This window comes from Glandiceps talaboti, chromosome 12, assembly GCF_964340395.1.
Source record: "Glandiceps talaboti chromosome 12, keGlaTala1.1, whole genome shotgun sequence".
Lineage (NCBI taxonomy): Eukaryota > Metazoa > Hemichordata > Enteropneusta > Spengelidae > Glandiceps > Glandiceps talaboti.
In genome coordinates, this window is record NC_135560.1 from 12,838,719 (window position 1) to 12,862,135 (window position 23,417).

At 34.9% G+C, this 23,417-nt stretch overlaps 1 protein-coding gene across 2 annotated transcripts in view; it reads left to right on the plus strand.

Annotated features, from left to right (window-relative positions):
- Positions 1 to 2,759: 2,759 nt before the first annotated feature.
- Positions 2,760 to 23,417, plus strand: part of LOC144443365 (unconventional myosin-IXb-like) — a 70,973-nt gene continuing 50,315 nt past the window's right edge. For both annotated transcript variants that reach the window (XM_078132831.1, XM_078132830.1), the window contains exons 1-2: positions 2,760 to 2,897; positions 9,356 to 10,271. In XM_078132831.1, the coding sequence (XP_077988957.1) occupies positions 9,438 to 10,271 (834 nt within the window). In that variant the 5' untranslated portion in view covers positions 2,760 to 2,897; positions 9,356 to 9,437. The remainder of the gene's footprint in view (positions 2,898 to 9,355; positions 10,272 to 23,417) is intronic.

The window sequence follows — 23,417 nt, forward strand, 5'->3', positions numbered from 1 at the left end:
ATTAGATAAATAAATATGATTTTATTTAAGTTTTTGTGTGTGTCTTGTCATGGTTTTTCAATAGACTTGCATGTCTCTGTGTGTGTGTTATAGAAGGATAAAGTTCTTCCCTATATATCTTTAGTTCCTTTTCTGATATTATAAGTTCTTCCTTGACACGTGAACTTTCCTCACATTGTAAGCCCTGGCACATATATCCATTCCTGATATTGTAAGCCCTTTCCTGATAGTATACTCTTCCCTGATATTGTAAGCCCTTTCCTGATATTATAAGCCCTTTCCTAAAAAATATACAATTTCATGATATTGTAAGCCCAAACCTGATAATGTACTCTTTCCTGATATTGTAAGCCCTTTCCTAAAAAATATACTCTTTCCTGATATTGTAAGCCAAAACCTGATAATGTACTCTTTCCTGATATTGTAAGCCCTTTCCTAAAAAATATACATTTTCCTGATATTGTAAGCCCAAACCTGATAATGTACTCTTTCCTGATTTTCCAAGCCGTTTCCTAACAAATCTAGTCATTCCTGATATTGTAAGCCCTTTCCTGAGACTAGTACCCTTTTGTGGTACTTGAGACTAGTACCCTTTTGTGGTACTTGAGACTAGTACCCTTTTGTGGTGAGACTATTACCCCTTTGTGGTACTTGAGACTATTACCCTTTTGTGGTACTTGAGACTATTATCCTCTAGTAGTATTTCATACTCATACATGTATATTGCCATGTATTTATACTGTTTCCTTGTATCATTACTGAGTACTCAATCTCGATAGAAACGTAGGAAATTTGCAATTTTAAAATTAACGTTTTACTTTAAGACGTGCAATATTTTGGATCAAGTAACAAATTAATGACAAAGTGAAACTCATAAAAGCTGTTATTGTGAGTAGATGTAAATACGGTTGTAGAGGACTGCATTGTTAGATTCGAAAGTGTAGTATTACTAGTACTATAGCCTTGCCTGTGAATTTGTTTAACCCCTAGCTGTGTGCAAATAATATGAACACCATATTATAGTGAACCTTTTAGTGCACAAGTTACATGTGACATGCTGTAGATGTGGCAAAGTCTGTCTGTCTGTCTGTCTGTCTGTCTGTGTCTGTGTGCGTGCACATGTGTGTGTGTGTGTGTGTGTGTGTGTGTGTGTGTGTGTGTGTGTGTGTGTGTGTCTGTGTGTATTTTGCACTTGTTTCAAATATTATGGGGATGGGGTGGGGTTCTACACTGGTTCTACAATTGACTTCAATCGTGACCATCAATGATCAAAATATCTGAACCAAGAACTGAACAACAGACTGTATCCCCAAATCAACGGATTGATGCACCAAAGTGCTATGGTTGTACAAATTTTAAACAAAAGATAATGATATGAAAGACATATGTACATTTGGCCACATCATGTATATGAAACAGTAGGTATCATAGATGAGAGATGAGGACATATCTCCTTGTGTTAAGTTACAAGAGTGAACAGAACGGACAATAGTGTACAGATGTCACAATCACACAAAAACACAAATCCTTTATAATGCAGATATAGATGTCAATTCAAAACGATTCAAATTAAATGTTATTTCAATGAGATGTGTATTTAACATTGAGTAGATGTGGCATATGTGATTTAGTACCACACCTTAGGATTTTTAATATTATAATAGGGTTTAGGTGACTGATAATTGCTAGTTATGTAGCCCCAAAAATTTCTTTGGAATTAGGCAAAGGAGACTGGATTTCACATCAAATATTTTGTAACACTGGTATGAAAATATTGTAATTGTGTTTATAGAATTTAGTACTTGCTGTCATTACGAAGTCATCTTCGCAGCTTCGCACCAAGAAGCATGATCATATCACACCAATACTCCAACAACTACACTGGCTTCCAGTCACTTACAGAATACAATTCAAAATCCTGCTGATCACATATAAAGCGCTACATGGAAAGACCCCACATTACATTTCCGACCTCATTCAGCAAAGTAACCCAGGCAGATCACTCCGTTCAAACAACAAACAACTACTCCACATACCCAAGACCAGACTCAAATCATATGGAGACCGATCATTCTCACACTCATCTCCCACATTATGGAATCATCTTCCCCTTGACATTCGCACCACACCTTCTGTTGATATCTTCAAAGCCAAACTCAAAACTTATCTATTCCAAAGAGCATTCATGTGAACTGGGAGTGCCATTGGGCATCTTTTGATGGATATCAGGCACTTTATAAATTTGTGTTTATTTGTCATATTAATTCCATAAATTAATGTCATATGCATTTACCACATAAAATGTTGCCAATGTTTGTTATGAAGTAAACTTGTTGAATTTTTAGCTCCATACTTTACTAATCAGTTTATTCACAAATAATAATTTGCAATTTACAGGAAATTAAGGAAATTACTAAATTTTTGAAACAAAATATATTGAAAATGTTACAATTCGACATTTTTCTTTGGAACCGTTCTATAAATAAAGCTTATTACTTCACTTGACGTACTGTTTCGATGATTCTCATTTTATCTTCTCGATAAAAGGAGAGAAACAAGGCAGGAGAAGGGAGGAAGAGAGAAAGAGACACCCAATCAACAACATTTCGCCTGAGAGCGACTAGGAAGATTGGCAAATGAAAAGAAGGCAAACGAGTCGAGTCGTCGCTTATAAAATAGCGCCCGCACATACAAAAGGGTAAAAGATATGCAAATGTTTATTCAAATCAAATCGTAAATGCCACTTCCGGAGACTGGGCAGACGAAGTGAGTGTTGTTTTTCGCAGGTCGGCAAGATTTCGTCAATGTTGTCGGGGTAGAGTACTGTTTTCTCGTGTAAAGGGAGTTGTAAACAACCACTACAATGTCCAGGAATTGAAAGTGTAACATGAAATAAGGTAATGTTGAGTTTTTTTATCAGGAAAGTCTCCAAGAGCTCATTTTGAAGTTTGTCCGATTCGAAGACAACTTTTTGGCAAGGAATTGGGTGCAGCAATTTGAACACAGATTACGGCTATCATTTTACGTTGGTGGATTTGAAGTGCTTGTTTGAGTTTTGGTGAATCGGTTTATTTGTCGAATTATTAAGATTGTACCACTCAAGAAATACGAATATTTTTTGCATCGTTTATTGTGATTCTGCTGTCGTCGGTGAAATTGAATCGACCATCGGATATAAAAACAATCAACTTCAACTTCCCAGTGTTGACTTCGATCAAATCTTTTGGAAGTGAGTTCCATGAACGAGACACCCAATAAGAATACCAGCGAATTTAATTCAGTTATATCACAGGTACGTTCAACCAAGCGTATTTCCTAGTTTGTATGATGCAAAGTAAGGTCAAAAATTGGCATTGACTGGGACAAATTGCATGCAAACGTTGCTGCAGGTCACTTCATGTAAACAAATTGAATTCACTGGGCGGTGTTCGCACTGTCATTCAATGACCGAACATGATCGATCGCGAAATATGACACACTTATCTTCAATCGCGCTCACCCATGTACACTCAATGTAACGGCAGTGTAAAATCATTCACCGTAAGATGTTGATCAGTGACCGAATATTGCAAATGAGTGATTCTAAAGGAATCTCGGACGTACGGAATTATAGAAATGTCACGATGTCCGTCTAGCGTGTCTTGTCGACATGTCGTGGAGGTTTCCTCAGGCCATCACTTCCGCATATTGTGTACAATAACATGACTCAGGCTCACGTAAAAACTGGTGATCACAGTCATTTTCAATGCGTCTCATTGCAACATAGGTGGGTGGTTTTCTCGATAGTGTACTATATCTGGATTTATTGTCGTGCGGGAAATGTCATTTATCAGGGAAACTTGACTTAATGAGCACCACAAACAATATTTAAATGGAATGTTTGATGAAATGGGCTTGGGTGTTTCAATTTCTCATCGACATTCTTAACACTGAGATTGATCGTTGAGCAGCAACAGCAGTCATTTAAATTTTATTTGAGCTCGGCAAGTAAACTAAACATAACTTTAAATTATCCCCAGTAATACAACAAGTAAATCTGCTAGTATCATCCATAGCTTGAAATTTATAGGATGCTAATGTGACTCACAAAATATATGTATTAGCACGGCAGGTATGGTGGAAGTAAGAAAATTGGAAAGTACTTATATAGTATGTTGGTGTGTCAGGACAAATTGCTTTGAGTCATGGACATGTCTAATTGGGCAAGAGGGCACACCTGTAGTACATCCCTTTAAACATCTGTTCCTTCCCCCAAAGAAATGGATAATGACACCTCATTATTTCCATGTCATATGGTTACTACAGCATCATCTTTGATATCAGCATTTGGTGCAAGTCCTGGAGTGCCTCAGGTATATAATTCAATCTGTCACCAGTCTAGGACTGACAACTTACCCATATGCTGTTTTCATCCACAAGACCCAGAAACTGATGAAAATCAGATAATACCAGTGCACTGAGCATAGAAAATATTACCATTAAGTTGATAATTCTGTCTCAAGGTCTGATTAGCATTTTGCTGGCATGTGATTATTGTATTACAACTAGTAACACTGAAGTATTTAAGATATTTTCTCATTTATAGAATTTGTATCAAGTGTGAAAGTGTACTGTTTCAGTTGGTTTATTTACAAGCCTAGCATGTGGCCTTTGTAATGTGGTCAATAAGCAAATGAAACAGTATACTTTTACACTATATATGGATGCTATAAATGATTGTGGTACATACAGAAAACACTTTACTTTGGTGTTATGGGTTGTACTGGAAATGAATGCTACAAACGAATGTGGTGCACTGCATACAGAAAATGCTTCACTTTGGTGTTATGGGTTGTACTACTAGTGAAGCCAGATGGCCTGTCCTATCGGTAATGATGTACACAAAGGAGTTGTTTGATTATCCTTCCCTATGTTTATTGATCAACAGCTGATCTAAATACTAGTAAGACATGGCATTAGTATATGTAATGTCACTAGATACTAGATGGCCAAAAAAAGAAGAAGAATATATAAAACAACACATAGTCTTAAAATTATATAAAATGTACTCAGTCCTAAAACTTGGAAATGAAATTTGGTCAATCCAAAGAAGTCCATAAAAAGTTGATGTCCAGATATGCAGTCTCAGGTTACAAATGACAATGTTTGTAATTTTCTGTTTATTTTGAAACTGTGTGGCCATGAATAGTTTGTTTATTTACACTGAAATGATACAAAGAATGTCTTTGTGTTAGTGGTTTGCTGTTGGTCAACCTGGTACTTCTATATTTGCATTCAGGGTAGACATTAAAATTGATAGTTCATCATAAATGTATTTAGATAATGGCTTCATGAATTCCTCTATGGTATAGTCATAGTTCTAAGATTAAAAGTTAAGAGTAATCAAGTATTTGTATATTAATACTCATATTCTTTCTTCAACAAATCAAACATTTCGTGTATTCAGTTGTAAATTTTTCCATGAAGTAAAAGTGTAATTAGGCAGCAAAAAATGACGCTTTCGGCTATTTATAGTCAGTGATGGGTGACTTCAGACATAACAAAGTATCCATTTTAGGATGTTTTAAAAAGTTGTAAGAGTTGCAGATTGTGGTAAAGGATACAGTGGGTTTTGATTTCAGGGTGATGTGGGTGTAACTGTAGATTGATACACTATGTGATAAGGGAGTAGTAAGTCATGACATGAGTGACTCTATGAAAGCTACATTTTGTACATATGATGATAGAGCTGTCTGTGATATCATTTAAGATTTCCATCTGAGAAATGTCAAGAGACACTTCAAGGTTCAAAGGTGAGAGTCTGGTAGTCTAATTTTATCTGAACATTATAATTGGAAACTTCTGCTTTAGTTTATTGCTGTGATTTTTTTAAGCACAACTGAGCTATAAGATTCAGTAATGACTGCTATAGGCATGGTAAAATCATGTGTATGTATGTATGTGTGATTGTGTGTATGGTTGTGTGTTGTATGCATGTGTGTGTATGTATGTGAACAACTTGAGTTATCTTTCTTATCAATGTATTAAAGATACTTTTTATGTGTTGATTCTCATGTCAAAGAAAATAAATATGCAATAATTGTATGTAGTGAGGAACTGAAAGTTGCTATCACTGAAAAATGAAATCAACAGCCATTTGAATATTTCATAGTATACATTGTACACATATATATAAATTAAAAATTCAAGAATAATATTTCTGCGTATGCCAGTTTGATCCCGGTAGTGAATTGAAAGTATTATATATACAGATTATATTTAATGCTACTGTAAAATTAATACTTTTTATGTGAAATTTTCCTTGACGTTTTACAGCGAGCTTGTAAAGAAATTTGATTAAAACCGAATGTGTACAACAATAACCTTGTATCATACATGACGTAATCTTTCCTTCGAAATATACAATTCTGAGAAAAGAGTGTCGTAGTCAGTTACTTAGTGTTCGCCATCATATTTTGGTTTAAAATTTAAGTATCTAAAATGTTCTTATGTTTCTTCTCCCTTCCCTAAACAAACACTGGTAAACATTTTTCCTTGGTTTTACCTTTTAATTTGATATCCGCTAGAGTATGAAATCCTTACCAAGGGAAGAGGAATTACAACATAGTTTAAAAGTAGGTCAAAATGAACATTAGGTACAGATATCTTGACGTGGTTCATATTTTAGGTTGTCTAATCCTTGTAATTTATAGCACCTGTAATTTCATACTCCAGTACTGGGAGGATGATGGCTGTGATGATAACATTGATCATGTACAAGTCAAGCTGTATGCTTTTGAACAGAAGATGTCATAGATTTGGTGCCGGTTCCAAGATGCATTGCACATCTCTCCATACAACGTGTACGTGTTGAGGGATGGTTGTCACCTGACCGTACCCTGGGTTCACCCGTCAAATCCCTCTCTATCATTGATGGCGTTTAATCTTTGTTATATAAAATCACTCAAAATCAAAGAGGTCAACATGTCTTTCCATCATTTCCTGATAAAAATGTTATTTCAAACGTAATAAAGACAAAATAAGACTAACTGTAACAAGATAAAAGCCGTCCTCTCGCGCTATGCATCTTAGAACCGGAAAATCAACTATTCTGTAACGATGTCGATCTACGTCATTACTTCTGCAGTACTCTAAATACAACTCTAAATTTTCAAAATCATCATTATTTTAAAAGTATTTTCAAGTTTATATATTAAAAGTATATTTATCTTACTTTATAATATGCACAAGCCAAGATATTATCTTTGAGTTGAAAATATGAATTATATAACCTTGTCGTTCTACGTCATGACAACCCATGTCTACGTCACTGGTTCTGTGATGCCAAAAATACATAAGTCAAAAACATTCCAAATCACCATCATTTTTCCTGGTTTTTCATGCATCATACTTGAGGAAGTATATGGAATATCAAATTTTTTGTTTGCTATTTTGAATTTAATGCCACTCCCCATATTTTGTAACTGGTGTTCTAAAATTTGACCGAAACTGTACAGTTACATCTGTTTCCATGTACACCGCATATTATTATACATAATGTTGAAAAGAGAAATTGTACTAAATAATTGCCCCTATTTTAATGCCACGCCCTATAGTGTAACAAGGTTTTATCATTTTAGTAAAACCATAAATTTATGTCCATTTCAATAATAGCTGTATGATTCAGAAAGACGCAAACAGAATTGCAATTTTAGACCATTAAAATATATTACTTATTATTCGGACCACATGGGAATAGAATCATACATGTTCTTTGGTACTTTGTACTATGATGTATGATTGCAGTCTGGTATTACATATTTCAAGCTGTTATCATACAAGCAGTCTGTCCACACAATTTACTGCATGTTTGTAATTAGGTCTCAGTGTAAACAGTAAATCAATGTCATGTTTTTATGAATTATGACAAAATGTACATTTAATCTTGATGTTTATCTTCCGCCCTTTGTGATAAGAGTTGAAGTGCACTGTGCCTCAAATTAACCAACATACTGTAAACCGAGATATTTTTGCTACTAGAAAATTTTGTAATTTTACAGTCTTCAGCTAGTTCTCGAAGACTTTTTTTTGTAATGACCAGATTGGTACATTGTGTTCATCATGTACAAGAAGGCATTTTTGTCACTATTTACTTTTGCGTTTTTATTTTCCAGCGAAATAAGCAAAAAGAAGTCTTTAGTGAACATTTCCAGGTTTACATCATGTGAATAGGGAACTTGCAAACCCGCCATATTGAATGTTGCATCATGGGAAATGTGATAATAAATACTAATCAAATAGTATTATAAACAATAATGTTACATTGTTTTTAACCACAAATAATCAATTCATAGTCACCCTGAGCAATGTGGGAGGTTTATTTTATCGGTAGCTCCAGATTAGGTATTACGATAACCACAGAAAATCCCATCGTCCTTTGCATCTGAGCATGCTCAGTCTGGATTGCAAGTTCCCTATTCAAACATTTTCAAACAGGTTTACATGTATTGTTGTAAACAACTGTCCTCTCTCTATGGTACAGCAACACTAGTCTCACATACATTTCCTGATAATGCCATTGTTACGTGGCTGGGCTGATAAATTGTATTTATCAGCTGACAGTTTGAGTTTCGTAGATGGTGTCTATTAGCTGATTGGAGAACTAGTATATAAATTATTAAAAAGTTATTTGCAGTATGTTAGCAATAAATTTATTTTACTTGGCAGAACGGTTTATGGTGCAGTCTTTGAAAATTTACAGCTAAGCATGCATGTTTATGGTGAGGTCTATCTATAGTAACCATTGATAGGGCTCGCCTTTTCTTTTGTTGAAACAAAGATTTAGTTGCAAGTATGAATTTCAAACTAATACTGTATTTGTACATGTAAATAGGTTTCATTCCAGTCCAACTTTTCCAACATTTAATTAACAGTACGAGGTGTGGTATATGTGGAGCAGCTGACATATCGAGAAATTCACACTTGCAACTACCAGTTACTGGTAACTTACAAATAACGATGCAAAAAGTTAACCTAGTTTGTTGATGAAAGTTAAACCACAACTAGGTAACTAAATCTATTTTTAAATAAGAAAAAATGGGAGGCTAGCCAATTTTAGCAAGAAAGTACTGAAGTGGATTGCGTCTACCATACAGAGACTTCAGGATTAAAGCCAGGAAGTTTGGGTTAAGGATACAAATATGGTGGTTGATACTTGTCATCAGCCGTGCTTCTTAACCCCATCTCAATGTGCTATTGATCGGATTCAGAATTTACTATATATTGGTTCAAAAATATGTGACCTGTTATGAAGTATGAATTGATTGTATTATAAAATCATGTGTTTAATTGACAAGTATGTTTATCTTTTCTGTAGGGTTTCCTCTGTTTTTACATTACTGTATGACGGAACCTATCGGTAATTGGTACTTGTGTACATTGGACACTGGTATGTTATAATGGACCGGTACAATAGTATGGATGGTACCATGTACTTAGTAAGGGTATATCCAGGGAGTTGTGCTCCTGATACAATCTTTAGTGCTGTCGAAGCAACAAAGAATACCAGAACTTCTGAACTCATTGAGAAGGTGGTCCGAAAATTGAATTTAGACAATGTGAAGGAATACTATTTGTCAGAAGTTTGCCAAGAGTCGGGGCAAAACTGTATTGAGCGAAAACTTGAAGATAATGAGTACCCTGTACGAGTACAGCTATTATGGCCCAAAAGTCCAGAACAAGCGCCGGGAGATCCTACATACGTACCAACAAAGTATCATTTCTTTCTACGAAGTGTCCATCAAGAGAATGCTAACCAAACAAGTGCCTTCAATCGTGTAACATCATTAGATACATTCATGAATGGCTTTCTACCCAAATTAGATCAGAGAGAATATGATGATCTATGCAATCTTCCTGACTTGAGTGAAGACACGTTGATGAACAGTATCATATCGAGATTCAAGAGTGGTAAGATTTACACCTACGTAGGTTCCATTCTGATATCAGTGAATCCATTTAAGTTCTTCCCTATTTACAACCCTAAGTATGTGAACATGTACCAGAATCGACGACTTGGGGAGTTGCCGCCTCACATATTTGCTGTTGCTGACGCAGCATTTCATACTATGTTAAGCAAGAAATCAAATCAATGTGTTGTGATATCAGGTGAGAGTGGATCTGGTAAAACAGAGGCTACCAATCTATTGCTCCACCATCTGACAGCGCTAAGTCAGAAAGGACATGCAAGTGGATTAGAACAAACAATACTTGGTGCTGGACCAGTACTCGAGGTAAGGTTAACTATTCTGTAATATACAACCCCTTTCTATCCTTGGAGTAAGGCTATAAAAATGTATCGTTTATGTAACATGAAACTCCATATAAATAGCCTGGAACTTGAAAGCCATGCATACCAACTATCAGTGTCTTGTTCTAAAGGCTGTTAGTATTTCTAAGACATGAAGTGTCTGCATATGATGATGGATTCCAAGCTACATGTACATAGCAGGTTTTTATTTAGTCTAGTAGTACTATCTTTCAGATCTCTCTGTAAGTTTTAGAGCCCGATGTTGGCATCCAGACTAGTTTTATTCAGCCGCCATAGTGGGTTTTTGGCATTACCCATATGATTTCTTCAGTACATTTGAATGAGCAGTATAAACATGACATGGAAACATTAGTGGGGGAGGGGGGAGGGGCATCACAATATCGCTATTCAAAGATTTCAGTACATTTGATTTGATTGTTAGAGTGTAATTAGATATAAAAGTTATTGCAAAACTCCTTATTTGCTGCATAATGTCAATGGGTAAAATCCTTTTTGTGGTGTACACACATTGTATTAACCATCAGTGCAGTCGCTAAGAATGTATAGAACCAATCCGCATACCTGGCGAGTGATTCGTAGAGGGTACCCACATGTACTACATATATGTATATACTCATGTCTAAACATTTGGACAAGGATAGTCTGTCTGTTATTGCGTTGCTGATCTGTGATGCTGATAGCGCTGATTCTTGTACTGAGAGTACATGAGTCACAGATCAGCTCCGTAGACATAGACAGGCTAGTACAAGGAAAGAAAATGTACCATTTATGTTTCTTCCTGCAATCTAACTTTGTTAGCATTGTTAGCTTCTCAGACCTCATTCACAAATTTTTCTCGAGGCTTGATTTTGAGAAAATTGATCATTGGAACATAATACTCAATATCTATGCTTCATGGCATTCCTATTGACATGAATAGAACTACATTGTAGAAGTACAGTGTACACATCTGAAGGATATCTCTTCTCACATGCATAACAATTGAAGTCTTGTGAAGCTTTATTAGTAAAGGTTGATAACCCTGACATTTTGTAATACTATGCCAAGAATATAAATAGGGTTGTGATACCCTGATTGGTAACTTTCAAAGGTTATATCCTGTGTACTCATATAATGCAGAAAGAGAAGTCGCACAGAAAAACTGATTATCATTCATAGATGACAATTTTTAACCCTCATTATGTCATGACCAATTTGATATAACCAAATTAAAAACTATGATAAAGCCTTTATTCTATTTTTTGAAGGGTGTACATTTGCATATTTGTATATTTTAATGTGAAGTGTAAATACATCAATAGATGAGGTATTCTGTAAGTGTAAGCATAGGGCTTGAAATTAACTTTTTTCTTTGCTAGTTGTAGTGGGCTACCAATTGGTAGCCCGAACTGAAAACAGAGTTCCTCTATTGGAAGTATGTGTGATATTAAAATACTTTTATGTTTGTAAATCTTCCATCCTTAAAAGTCATCGCATAATCAGTGGTAGCCTGAGTTGGCTACCAGCTGCAAATTATGGTAGTCCCATGACAAGAATTGGTAGTCTGTGGTTAATTTTGATTCCAGAAGCATATGTTAGGTTATCAGGTGAGCCAAAGATAAGCAAATCATTTCACCTCAGACAGCATCAAGTTTAATGACATTGTGATGTATGATTGTTAGCATTGTAATCACTGGTATGTCTAGACAGATATACAATGCATGGTAGATTAGCTGGAGTTAGAGGGAAGTGGAATTGGTATTCAAGTACACCCACATACACCATACAGAGTGATTGTTTACACCTGGGACAGGGTATTGTATTTTTAGACAGAGTAAATAAACAGAATCTACAAAGCACTGACCAACTGTTATTTTGATAACAAACCAATCAATCATGGATTTGGCAGAGGACAAGTCAAACTCTGTTGTATTGTTCTGCTCAAATTTCTGTTGGTTATATCAGATGGCAAGAGATGTTCCAAAGTCCAAAGGTCTATGTTTTCAACTTTGGATGTTGCCGTATCAAAATTAGTCTTTACTGTGCAGGCTACAAGTTTTATGTTCGTGCTATATCGTTAAAGTTCCAGCTGGTGTCATTACTTGCTATATATCAATATTCTTAATACAACTTCCCGGAAGTACCTTGAACTGAATGCTCTCAATATTTTGAGAGAATCTTTTGTTGTTTGTTGACCATCTTCATTATCAGACAGCTTTTGGGGATTTTTTTTTCATTTTAGTATTATTACATGTAAAGAAGGAATACCTTACAAACTGATTCTTTATATGGTGTAGCATCAGTGTTGTTGCTACATGTAAGGGCTTGGAACCCACCCCTGTTGATATGGATACTTTCTGCTAGTCCTGCTTGCAGATAGAGTAAGTCGGGACATGATTCTGATGTCTCTTTTCCTCCTAGCCTTATAGATCCAAGTGTTCCTTCTGCTTATATAATGTGCAAGTGGGAATGGGGTGGGGTGGGGGGTGGGGTGGGGGAGGGTTAGTGAGTAGTTACCTATAAAGCAGACCATTGGCTGGACTTTCCAAACTTTCCTTCCCTGTATGATATCAGAGTCAAGTCCTAACTTATATGTGAAGTAAACACCATCAATGGTGGAAGGTCTATGAAGAAGCCAGATAGTGAAATCTCTAGACTAAATTTAAATTTGTTTACCTTTTATACATCATGACATATACTTCAACAATATTTTGTATCACTGTCCTAGAAATATGTATAGATATCTATACATTGACTCTATTTTAATCTATTACATTGTGTTTGTAATGTCAATAAATAGTCTTATCACATCATGAATTGTATCAATATTTTATCATATGTAGACAATACTGTCAAACTTTGATTCACACAATGCAGAAGTCTCAGTCCAGCTGTTTCCTTCAGAAAACTTGAAATGTTTTTTGTTTTTTGTGTCAATTTGAAACAGCTGTTTGTGACACTCTCTCTGATAGTGCAAGATACAGAAGGTCTGTAGTATCCTGTGTCATTGATAATAACAGTGTTGTCCTTGTATTGTTACTTGGGATACTATACGCACAAACAAGGTCATTTGTACATATCATGTATTGTATGTGATGGACAATGACCTTGTTTTACAGCAGGGCGCAAATCGTTAAAATTTTGAACTGTATAGTTCATCACATTACAAGATCTCAGACCTGGACTTCTACAAAATGTACATAGCCCAGAGTCAAGTGTGTGGGGATTTTGACCATTGCCTCCCCTCAAAAGTCAAAATCCACTCAACATCACTGCCTTGACTCAAGGCTAAAATGTACAGTTCGTGTACATCATATGGAAATTTTGAAGTTCTTTCCAACATTTATCTCTACTATATTAGATCATTCAGTGTGTACCGTGTACAGTAACAGCCACAGGCATTATTGGAGTTAAAATCCATGTACAAGGCTGTGATTATGAATATGATATGATGTGATGTCCGTCGGCAGAGGCTACTGTATTCTGTGGTCATTTGGGTGGTACAGTCATGTCTTCACTCTCCCCACATACATGTGGAGGGGGGGGGGGGGCACATGGTATATTACATTACTTCTTGCTATTGCTATATCTATGGTGCAGCAATTTTTTTAGCACAACTGAACTTGTTCAGTAGTGCTATAGGGATCGCCCGGCGTCTGTCTGTCTGTGTGTGTGGATGTGTGTGTGTGTGTGTGTGTGTAAACAACTTAAAGTCAAAAACCGCTGAACCGATTGCCACGATATTTGGTGGGTCCATTACTTTGGGTGTCTAGTTGGGAAATTGTTCAAATCAAAATGATCGCATCACAGGTGTGTGATTTGGGTCAAAAAATGTGATTTTTGGTCAAAAAACTTAAACTCAGAAACTACTGGGCAGATTGGTGCGAAATTTGGTGGGAACATTCTTAAGGGGGTGTAAAGTAAGATTTGTTCATGACGGGATGATTCCATCAGTGATATGCAAATTAGGGCTAAAAATGTGTCTTTTTGGTTAAAAATCTTTAATTCTAAAACTACTGAGCAGATTGGGCTGAAATTTAATGGGAATGTATCTAGGGATGTATGGACGAAGAAATATTAAGCATACCATGATTCCATGAGTGATATGCAAATTAGGTGTAAAAATGTTCATTTTTGGTCAAAAACTTATATCTCAAAAAGTACTTGGTCAATTAGTCTGAAACTTGGCAAGATGTTTCTGAAACTGTTATTCTGCAGATTTTCTTAAAAACATTTTGACAAAATTGGCCCTAGCAACCATGACCACACCCTTTAGCAACAACCAAATGGCAGTATATTTTGGTCAAATAACAACATCATCTGGTAAGCAAGTGAGTAAACATTCAAAAAATGTATGCAAATACCCTAGCAACCATGACCACGCCCATAGCAACAGCCAAACGGTGGTGTATTTCACAAAGATAACAATAGGGTTTAATAGATAATTGAATAAACATCCAAAAAATGTATGTAAATTTGCATAGCAACAAGACCACGCCCATAACAACAGCCAAATAATCACGTATATTGCAAAGATAACAACAGGAATAGAAAGACAGATGAATAAACATTCAAAAAATGTATGCAAATACCCTAGTAACCATGACCACGCCCATAGCAACAGCCAAACGGTGGTGTATTTCACAAAGATAACAACAGGGTTTAATAGACAATTGAATAAACATTCAAAAAATGTATGTAAATTTTCCTAGCAACAAGACCACGCCCATAGCAACATAGACTAGCATATGGATAAACATTTTTAAAAACTACAGTTGTGCTACAACGCCATTGGCGGTATTTTTTATTGTGAAAGCCTGCCAAGATATAGCACTTTCCAGAAATCCTAGCCACCTCACTGAAATGTGACATATCAATGTCAATACGATTCCATCATTTCTATTACTTTCTTCATTCTCAGAGTTCAATGTCATTTTTGTTTAGTCACTGTCAGTAGTCATAACAAGGTAGGAATATTCAACTTATAGAAGAACTATCTTTAAATAATGAGTCACCCTTTTCATATTATTTTCCGCCTAACTGTAATATCTGAATTGAATTAAATTCTTTATTTCACTAGATACAAAAAGAAAAATACAAATGTATGGATGGGGTGGGGTTGTATCAATCTGATTAAATCTGATACGGCTCCATATCTGTCTTTACCTCAATTTCTCATTGTTTTTCCATTTTGTTTGTTCGGGGAGTGATCGGCCACCTTCCTACAATCATTCCCAGAACAAACAAAGCAAAAAACCAAGAAGAGCCATATTCACCACTTCAGAATTTAATCAGATTAGGGGTGTATGTACATATTAAAAACAGAAATAAGTGATCATCTTTAGATGTGATGACGGACACAGAATTTGTTCGATCTGAACTACTGTACACTAGTTGAACTCTACTCTTAGTATAGTATAAGGGACTGTCGTAATATACTTCTTCATAACAAATAATCAATGTAAAGAGTAATCCAATAAATTTGAAGTGTCTGTCTGTCTGTCTGGATGTATATATTGGATTTCACAACTTGTTTTATCCTCTGTGTTGTCTATTCCATATCCAAGGAGTCTGTCAAGTGTAGCAGTCAGAAAGACTTGACAGTGTCGTAGTGATAAAATCAACTATTGTTTTAGATTACTTTCTGTGTTTATCAATGTGTTCACATCTGGTGTTTTGAATCCCCTTCATGACGTAATGCACATTTACAGTGTATACAAAGTTGAAATTTTAATCATTTCAGTCCCAGCCCAGAAGTTGTGGCCTTTACTATCTCAAATTGTCCAAATGTTGGTTAAATTAGGATAGGTTGGAATAGCATGAAATGGTGAGGCCATGACAATTTCCTTAGGCTATTTCAGGCTAGTCCAGGAAATAGTTGATATATATATATATATCTGTTTTAGTACTGAATGACTAATGATGTATATGTATATATTTACTAAGATTGATTGGCTGTATTGGCTTCAGATCAAATTTTTTTTACTACTTCTAGTAAATAGAATTGTTGTACTGTAATATGACAGAACCCCATGACTTGCAACTGCAAGTGTGGCATACTATGGGTTCTTGCATGAGTCCTTGTAGTGTTCTCTGCGGAAGTACTTTCACAAGTGTAGCAAGCGAAAGTGCAGCAGAAAACACTGCAAGCACGAGTGCAAATATGCCAGAGTACCCACACTGGAACTCATGTGGCATGGGGTTCTGTTATTATTACATATTTATCTGAACCACCAAATCTTAAAAATGACACTATGTGATCATGCGCTTTCGTTTAGATTAGAACAAACAATGACATCCTCATTTGCATATCATTTGAATACAGATATGCAATATTGTTTTTGTTATTTCACTACAGTACACTAGTATGTGCCTGCAGCATACTCCGATGCAAGTAATCTCTGTGACTTATATGTAATAATGGTTTATTTACAGTAATCAGTTCTACCCACTACAAAAATGCACTTCCTTATTCTCATGATTCTGACCCATTTATTTATATCACCTGTTAGTTATCAGAGGAAGTTGTAAATGGATCTTTCCTTTGCTCCATATAAATTATAAATAATATGCGGTCACATGTAATTAAATGGCATTTAGGATATCCAAATATAATCAAACTTGAGAGTTTAGACAGGAAAGGGGAACACTTCTACTGGTTTAACAAAAACAGTTTCTTGGATATGTATCAGTGATATCTGTTTCCTGTTTCCTGCCAATTTATTATGGTTCCAGTGTAAATTTGGTATTTACAAATGAATAAAACATGAAAGCGTAACTGGTAGTATACTAGGAATTATTACATAATGTGCCAGAGAATACTTGCACTGTTGTAGCACACATACTAGTGGTATTTGTCACTGCAGTGCAATACCAAAACATTATTGCATACCTGTATGTAAATGATATGCAAATGAGGACACAGTCATTCAGTGTACATGAAAGTGCGCAATCATGGAGTATCATTGTTACGGAATATTGCAGTTTTGAATAAACATCTGTAATAATAACAGAATCCCATTCCGTGTGAGTACTCAGGGGTATTTGCACTCGTGATTGTAGTGTTTTCTACTGCACTTTCACTAGCTGTGCTTGTGAAAGTACGGCTGCAGAGAACACCACAAGCACTTGTGCAAATACTCTTGAGTGCGCCACACTTGCACTCACACATCATGGGGTTCTGTCATTATAATAACTATAAAGCTATGAATTATAATAGCATACAAATATTGGAATAATGGGACATATCGGTATTTGTTGTAGGGTTACGTTCATACTATACATGTATTAGTTAAAGTGAATTTTTGTAACTTGAATGTAAATCACAGTAAAAGAACAGTTACTAAATATCTTTTATTGTGATTTACTTTCAAGTGCTAAAATATATAACACTCAACTACTGGTAGTATAATATTACTGTCGTCGACTTGTAATGAACTAAACCCTCGTACTATTTTGAAGATTGTAGCAATACAAAGACTTAGAAATCCAGTGCAACATACTGTCTTGCCAAACAACATTTGTCAAGCCAGGTAGCCAAGTCTCAGGTCTACAGCTAAGTGCAAAAGACCTATAAATGTTCAACATAGTGAGTGATAGCTGAGATTAAAGCTCATAGAATACAAAGAAACTTCTACAACGATGTATGAGTTCATTTCCCTTCTGTACTGAACACTTCATTGTGTAAAATTTCTATAGCATTCTTGGTCTGTGCTATGATTCAAACTCTCTCACTCACTCAATATAAATGCCTCAAAGTGGAACATTATATTCATGACCAAAGTAAACATGAATGTGAAAAAAGACGACGTTCATGCTGAGTGTTTTAAGTGCCTACCAAATTTTGCCATCAAATTGAAATATGTATGTGAGTGGCGTTTTTGTCAAGACATGAATTGTGGAGACCGTGACCACATTCTTTAAATCATACATTTTGTCGTAAAGAAAATTTAACTATGTCGTACTATACATTATATTTCATGAATAAATTGACATGGTTGTTCAGTTGATGATGGAGGAAAACATAGCGTAAATGTAAATATTTTCATCACTAGAAAATTTTGTGATTACACAGTCTTCAACTAGTTCTCAAAGATTGATTTTGATTATTTTCCAGACTGTTACGTTTGTGTTCATGTGTAAGAAGGCATTTTTGTCCCTACCTATTTTTGCATTTTTGTTCGTCAGTGTAATAAGTGAAAATAAGTCTTTTAGCAAAAGATTCCAGGTTTACAGTAGTCTGGGAGTTGACAGTCTGACTTTATGAAGTAGTAGATCGTACCACATGTAGAAACAGAAATTAATAAACTTGATATTATTTTTGATGTTCAATTTTTATCATTTTGAAATGAGAAAAATGAATCCAAATGACAAAATTATTTATGTAAAGAGGCCATCTCATTTTTAAAAAAAATTTGAAGTTCAACAAACGTCCTATCTCTCAACCATATATTACTCATCACTGCATTTGTAAAGAAAACATTGCAGGATCCTAACAGTGTATGTCCAGATTGTCATCTTCAGCACTATACTATTACTAGCAGAGTTATTTCTGACTGCAAAAAAAAGAGTTATTTGATATTGTGTATTTTTAATTGGTGATGAGTCACCTCTGCTATCTCTAAATGCCCTTAGTACACATCCACCATGAAGTCATACATTCATTAACTTATAATAATGAAACAATGTGATGAGTTATTGAAGGAGACAAATATTGACACAGTACTATCTTTAATCTGAAGATTCATCTACAAATTGATCAGCATATTAATTGTTCTAGATTTTAAAATGATAAAATCTGCTGTCCAAGAGAGGAAGCCCTTCAGATGATATGGAAGGCAATTAAATGTACCACAACTACATGTAGTACATTGTATATTACTGAATATAAAATGTTAAATGGACATTTTTTTTATAAACAGAGTTCAAGCGATTTTGACCTTTGCAATTACCACCCACATTGTGGGAGTTGTTTATATTTAAATTGGAACTGAAAGATGATTCCTTTTAAGGGAGAGGGTCCCATGTAAGGGATATTTGGTATGAGGTAATGTCTAAGCAATGCAGATCAAACCAAAGTTGACCTCCAGAGGTCAGCTCTACACTACTGTATCTAAGTACACCCACATCAATGCATACATCATGCAAGTACTCATTTGTATTTGAATCCAAAGAACACCATTTGGATTGGATGAGAAAAACAGATCTTAGACATACCACCCAATCAACTTAGATTGTTTACATGGTACATGTATGTGTTATGGGCAGTTTACAATGTTCAAAAGTTCTGAACTTAAATTTAAGTCCAAGATTTCAGAAAGTTGACTTTGTTATGAATTGATTTACGTCATCTGATTTGGTTGAATATAATTTTGTGATGTAGATAACTTTCTTCATTGCACTGTAATCAGAAAATAAAGTCCTAAACTGTTTAATATGTTTGGAATAATTTGTTTGAAAATAAAAGTAAACTTAATATAATGAATTGTCATGTACAGTACATGTACATATGTATGCTATATTTCATAAAAATGTATAATGTATGTATGTATATATGTATGTATGTATGTATGTATGTATGTATGTATGTATGTGTGTGTGTGTATAACATACATACATACATACATACATACATACATACATACACACACACACATACATACATACATACATACATACATACATACATACATACATACATGCATACATGCATACATACATACATACATACATACATACATACATACATACATTTAAAATTACTATTTGATTTTTCAATTGGGTATCTGTCATTAATTACGTAGGATTTATTGTTTATTGGCTTATCTATGATTCTCAGTCCATCTATAGATATGTTAATTTATTTAGTGAATTAGCCAGGCATTCATTATTGTAGGGCAGTGCATAATACAGCTAAGTTTAATGAGGTGGTATATGCATTACATAACCCATAAGGTGAAAAACAACACTCACACACAAGGTGACTAATTAGCATTTGACCTTTTGTGACCTCACATGCTGTAAACAGATACAGTGCAGTGACAACAGTGGCGTAGTGATATAATTATGTACAACTGAAAACAATACAACATATTATGTAGTGAATTTTAAGTGATACAAACTGTCAGATTAGAATGGTCTAAATCTTTGAATGATTTATAATATTTACATGTACATTGTTGTTTGTAAATATGTTGTTAGCAAAGTCAAAATGTCATTTTCTAGGGTCATGTGGACTCATGACCCCATAAGCAATCTAGATTAAATTGTCGGATAGGACAGACATGACACCTACCATTTACCTCTCCACCCTTAGTGGAGATTCCAATACAATTATTAGAATGGTAGTCTTTTCAGCTTTGGTAGAATTTTGACCGTTTTCGGAGTGATTTGGTGCTTTGCACACATGTGTGTTATTAAGTCGAGGGATAACATCAGTACATTGATGTTTACAATACATGTATGATAGAGTGTTCACTGTTCTTTCAAAGTGCCAGTATTAAACACAATGATGTCCACACCCCTTTTGTAGAAAGGAAAAATAGATTAATGTACCAGCAAGTCTGTGAATCACAAAGCAAACACAGTGCATGTACTAGTAGTAGTAGTAGTAGTAGTATAAACTTTTTGACCTGTTACTCTCTAAAATAACCTGCTCAGGTGCTTTCGGCAGTATTTAGCATATTATATTCTACCATACTCAAACCAAGATATTGTCTTTGAACAGAAAATATGGATTATATACCCTGGTTGTTCTATGTCATGACAACAAGTTCTAAATTGCCATAATTTTTCATGACTTTTCATGAATTATGCTTGAGGAGGTGTAATTATATTATTTCACCGATATTTTTTTCATTCAGCCAGAAAATACTCATGACCTAAGGGTTTGTCTAGCGACTTATAGTGACAAGGCCCCTTAGGTCACTCATATTTTCCTGGCTGAATGAAGAAAAATAGTGGGGAATAATATCTAATTATCCTATGAGAAAATGTGAACTCTCCTTTATTCTGTTGAATTCAGTTACATTATACATGGCTGACTACGTTAGTTCAACTCTACTAGCAATATTCCCTCACTGCAAAAAAAAAAAGAAAAAAAAAAAAGATTGCTCTATCCATCACAGAGAACAGCCTACAATTTACTACATACATGTATAGCCCGGAGACTTGGCAATTTAGCTTGACAGTGCCATTCATCAGAGCATGGGCCAATAGTTTACAAATTTATAGACTGTAAGAACAATTTACCGATAGTTCTGTTTTCAGTGACATGCTAGCCAGTTTATAGGCATTGACTAAGATTTGGCATTGGTGCCTTTGAGGTATTCAAATACAGTAATAATACCCAAACTAAGCTAATTGGACAGCAAATTTCAAATCCCTTAAAATGTAAAAATCCAAGTTAATACTACAGACTACTAAATACTAAATCCAAAGTAATAAGTACAAATGTGTAGACAACTAAAGTCCCTTGAAAAGAAACTAATCAACTGTAAATATGTTATTTAAAGTTAAGGCCAACGAAGTCCAAGGAAAACACAAGTTGACCTCCCGTTTAGGATTAGGCTTTGCTGTTGATACCTCAGAATTAAGGACACAGATAATTAAGGGCACAAAATGAATTCAAGGTTTTATAAAAAACACCTGTCTAAATAAACAGGTTATTCAAGACATCACTAATATAAGTTAAAGAAAATCTTTAGCCTTTTAGTGTAATTTTTTTTAGAGCGAAAACGTGTCAAGATTCAAAGCATCATGCATACAGATACTGAAATAGGAAGAGATGTCATTCAAGCCAGCGTGTTTCCAATTGCGTCCTTCCTTTCTCCAGCACCAAGTCTATACTTTACATTAATGTATGGGAAGCTACATGCATGTATCATACTGACCTGTGCGTATACTATATTTAGGACACATACATGTTTTGTACATGTAGGTGTACAAGATGATGTGTAATATATAAACTAGTTGATACAGTCAGACTCCATAAACTGTCATAGTTTTACAATGAGTTTTGTATTTTCATAGTTACTAAGTAGGTATCCTTAGACATAGTCATAGCATTAGGTCACTCGGGTTGGTGTCAGGGCAGGCTAGGAGTTCCTGTCTGTGTCTGTGGGTTAATGAAAAGATCTCTCTGTTATATGGTTAATGTATAAATGGAGGCTACTACCCTTTTCCTGCCATGATAAAATGTGGCCTGTTTCTCTTCCCACAGTGATAAAATGTGTACTACATTTCTATGTGGTCTTGGTAAGTAGGAGACTGATCTGGCCTTTATATGGAATGTGCCCTCTCCTGACTGGGCTATTAATCTGTACACAAACATGACTTTGTTCTAGTTTTGTGAGAAGAATTTGAATGTATATATAAGTTCAAGAGTTCAGGGAAGCCAGAGTACAAATGAACCTATGAATGAGTATTGTTATAGTGTAATACACGTTGCTATTTTATATATGCCTACAAACATACATTTGTACTTACACAGTAGAACTGGTCAATTGATGCTTTTGTAAAATTCAAATTTTGGAGAAAGAGAAAACCTGTCTGTATGTACATATCATGTATAGGATAGCAGATAATGTAATTGGTATATAAATTACAGTGTTAGTATCCCAAGGTTAGTAGCCTATGACAATAAGTTCACTAAAGTAGAAAATAATGATTAAATATTTACATATAGACCCTTCTTTAGAATTTAAAAAATACAACCTTTTAAAGTGGCTGGGGGTACTCTAAATACTACTCTGCCCCTTAGATCAATAATGACACAATAGTATAGTTTACAGGTTAGTTCATGACAGACTGCCTGCTTGTCTTTACATGTAGTTTGTGTTATGTCGTAATTCAAAGCCAAGTTTAGACTCAGTGGAAATACATGTATTAAACATCTGAAATAGAAAAGATGAACTCCAGTATTGGAATATGTTCCCCCAATTCTCACTGTACTATAGACATGTGGAAATATTTATACAGACTGTACATATGCTTGTAGTCTGTTCTGTATTATGAACCAGAGATTACCAACTGCAAGATTAGATTCTACCGTAATAATGATGAGTTACTTTCAAATTAACTGTAAATTAATAACCTTTTGGTTTGGATAATAATCATGGTGACGGGTACA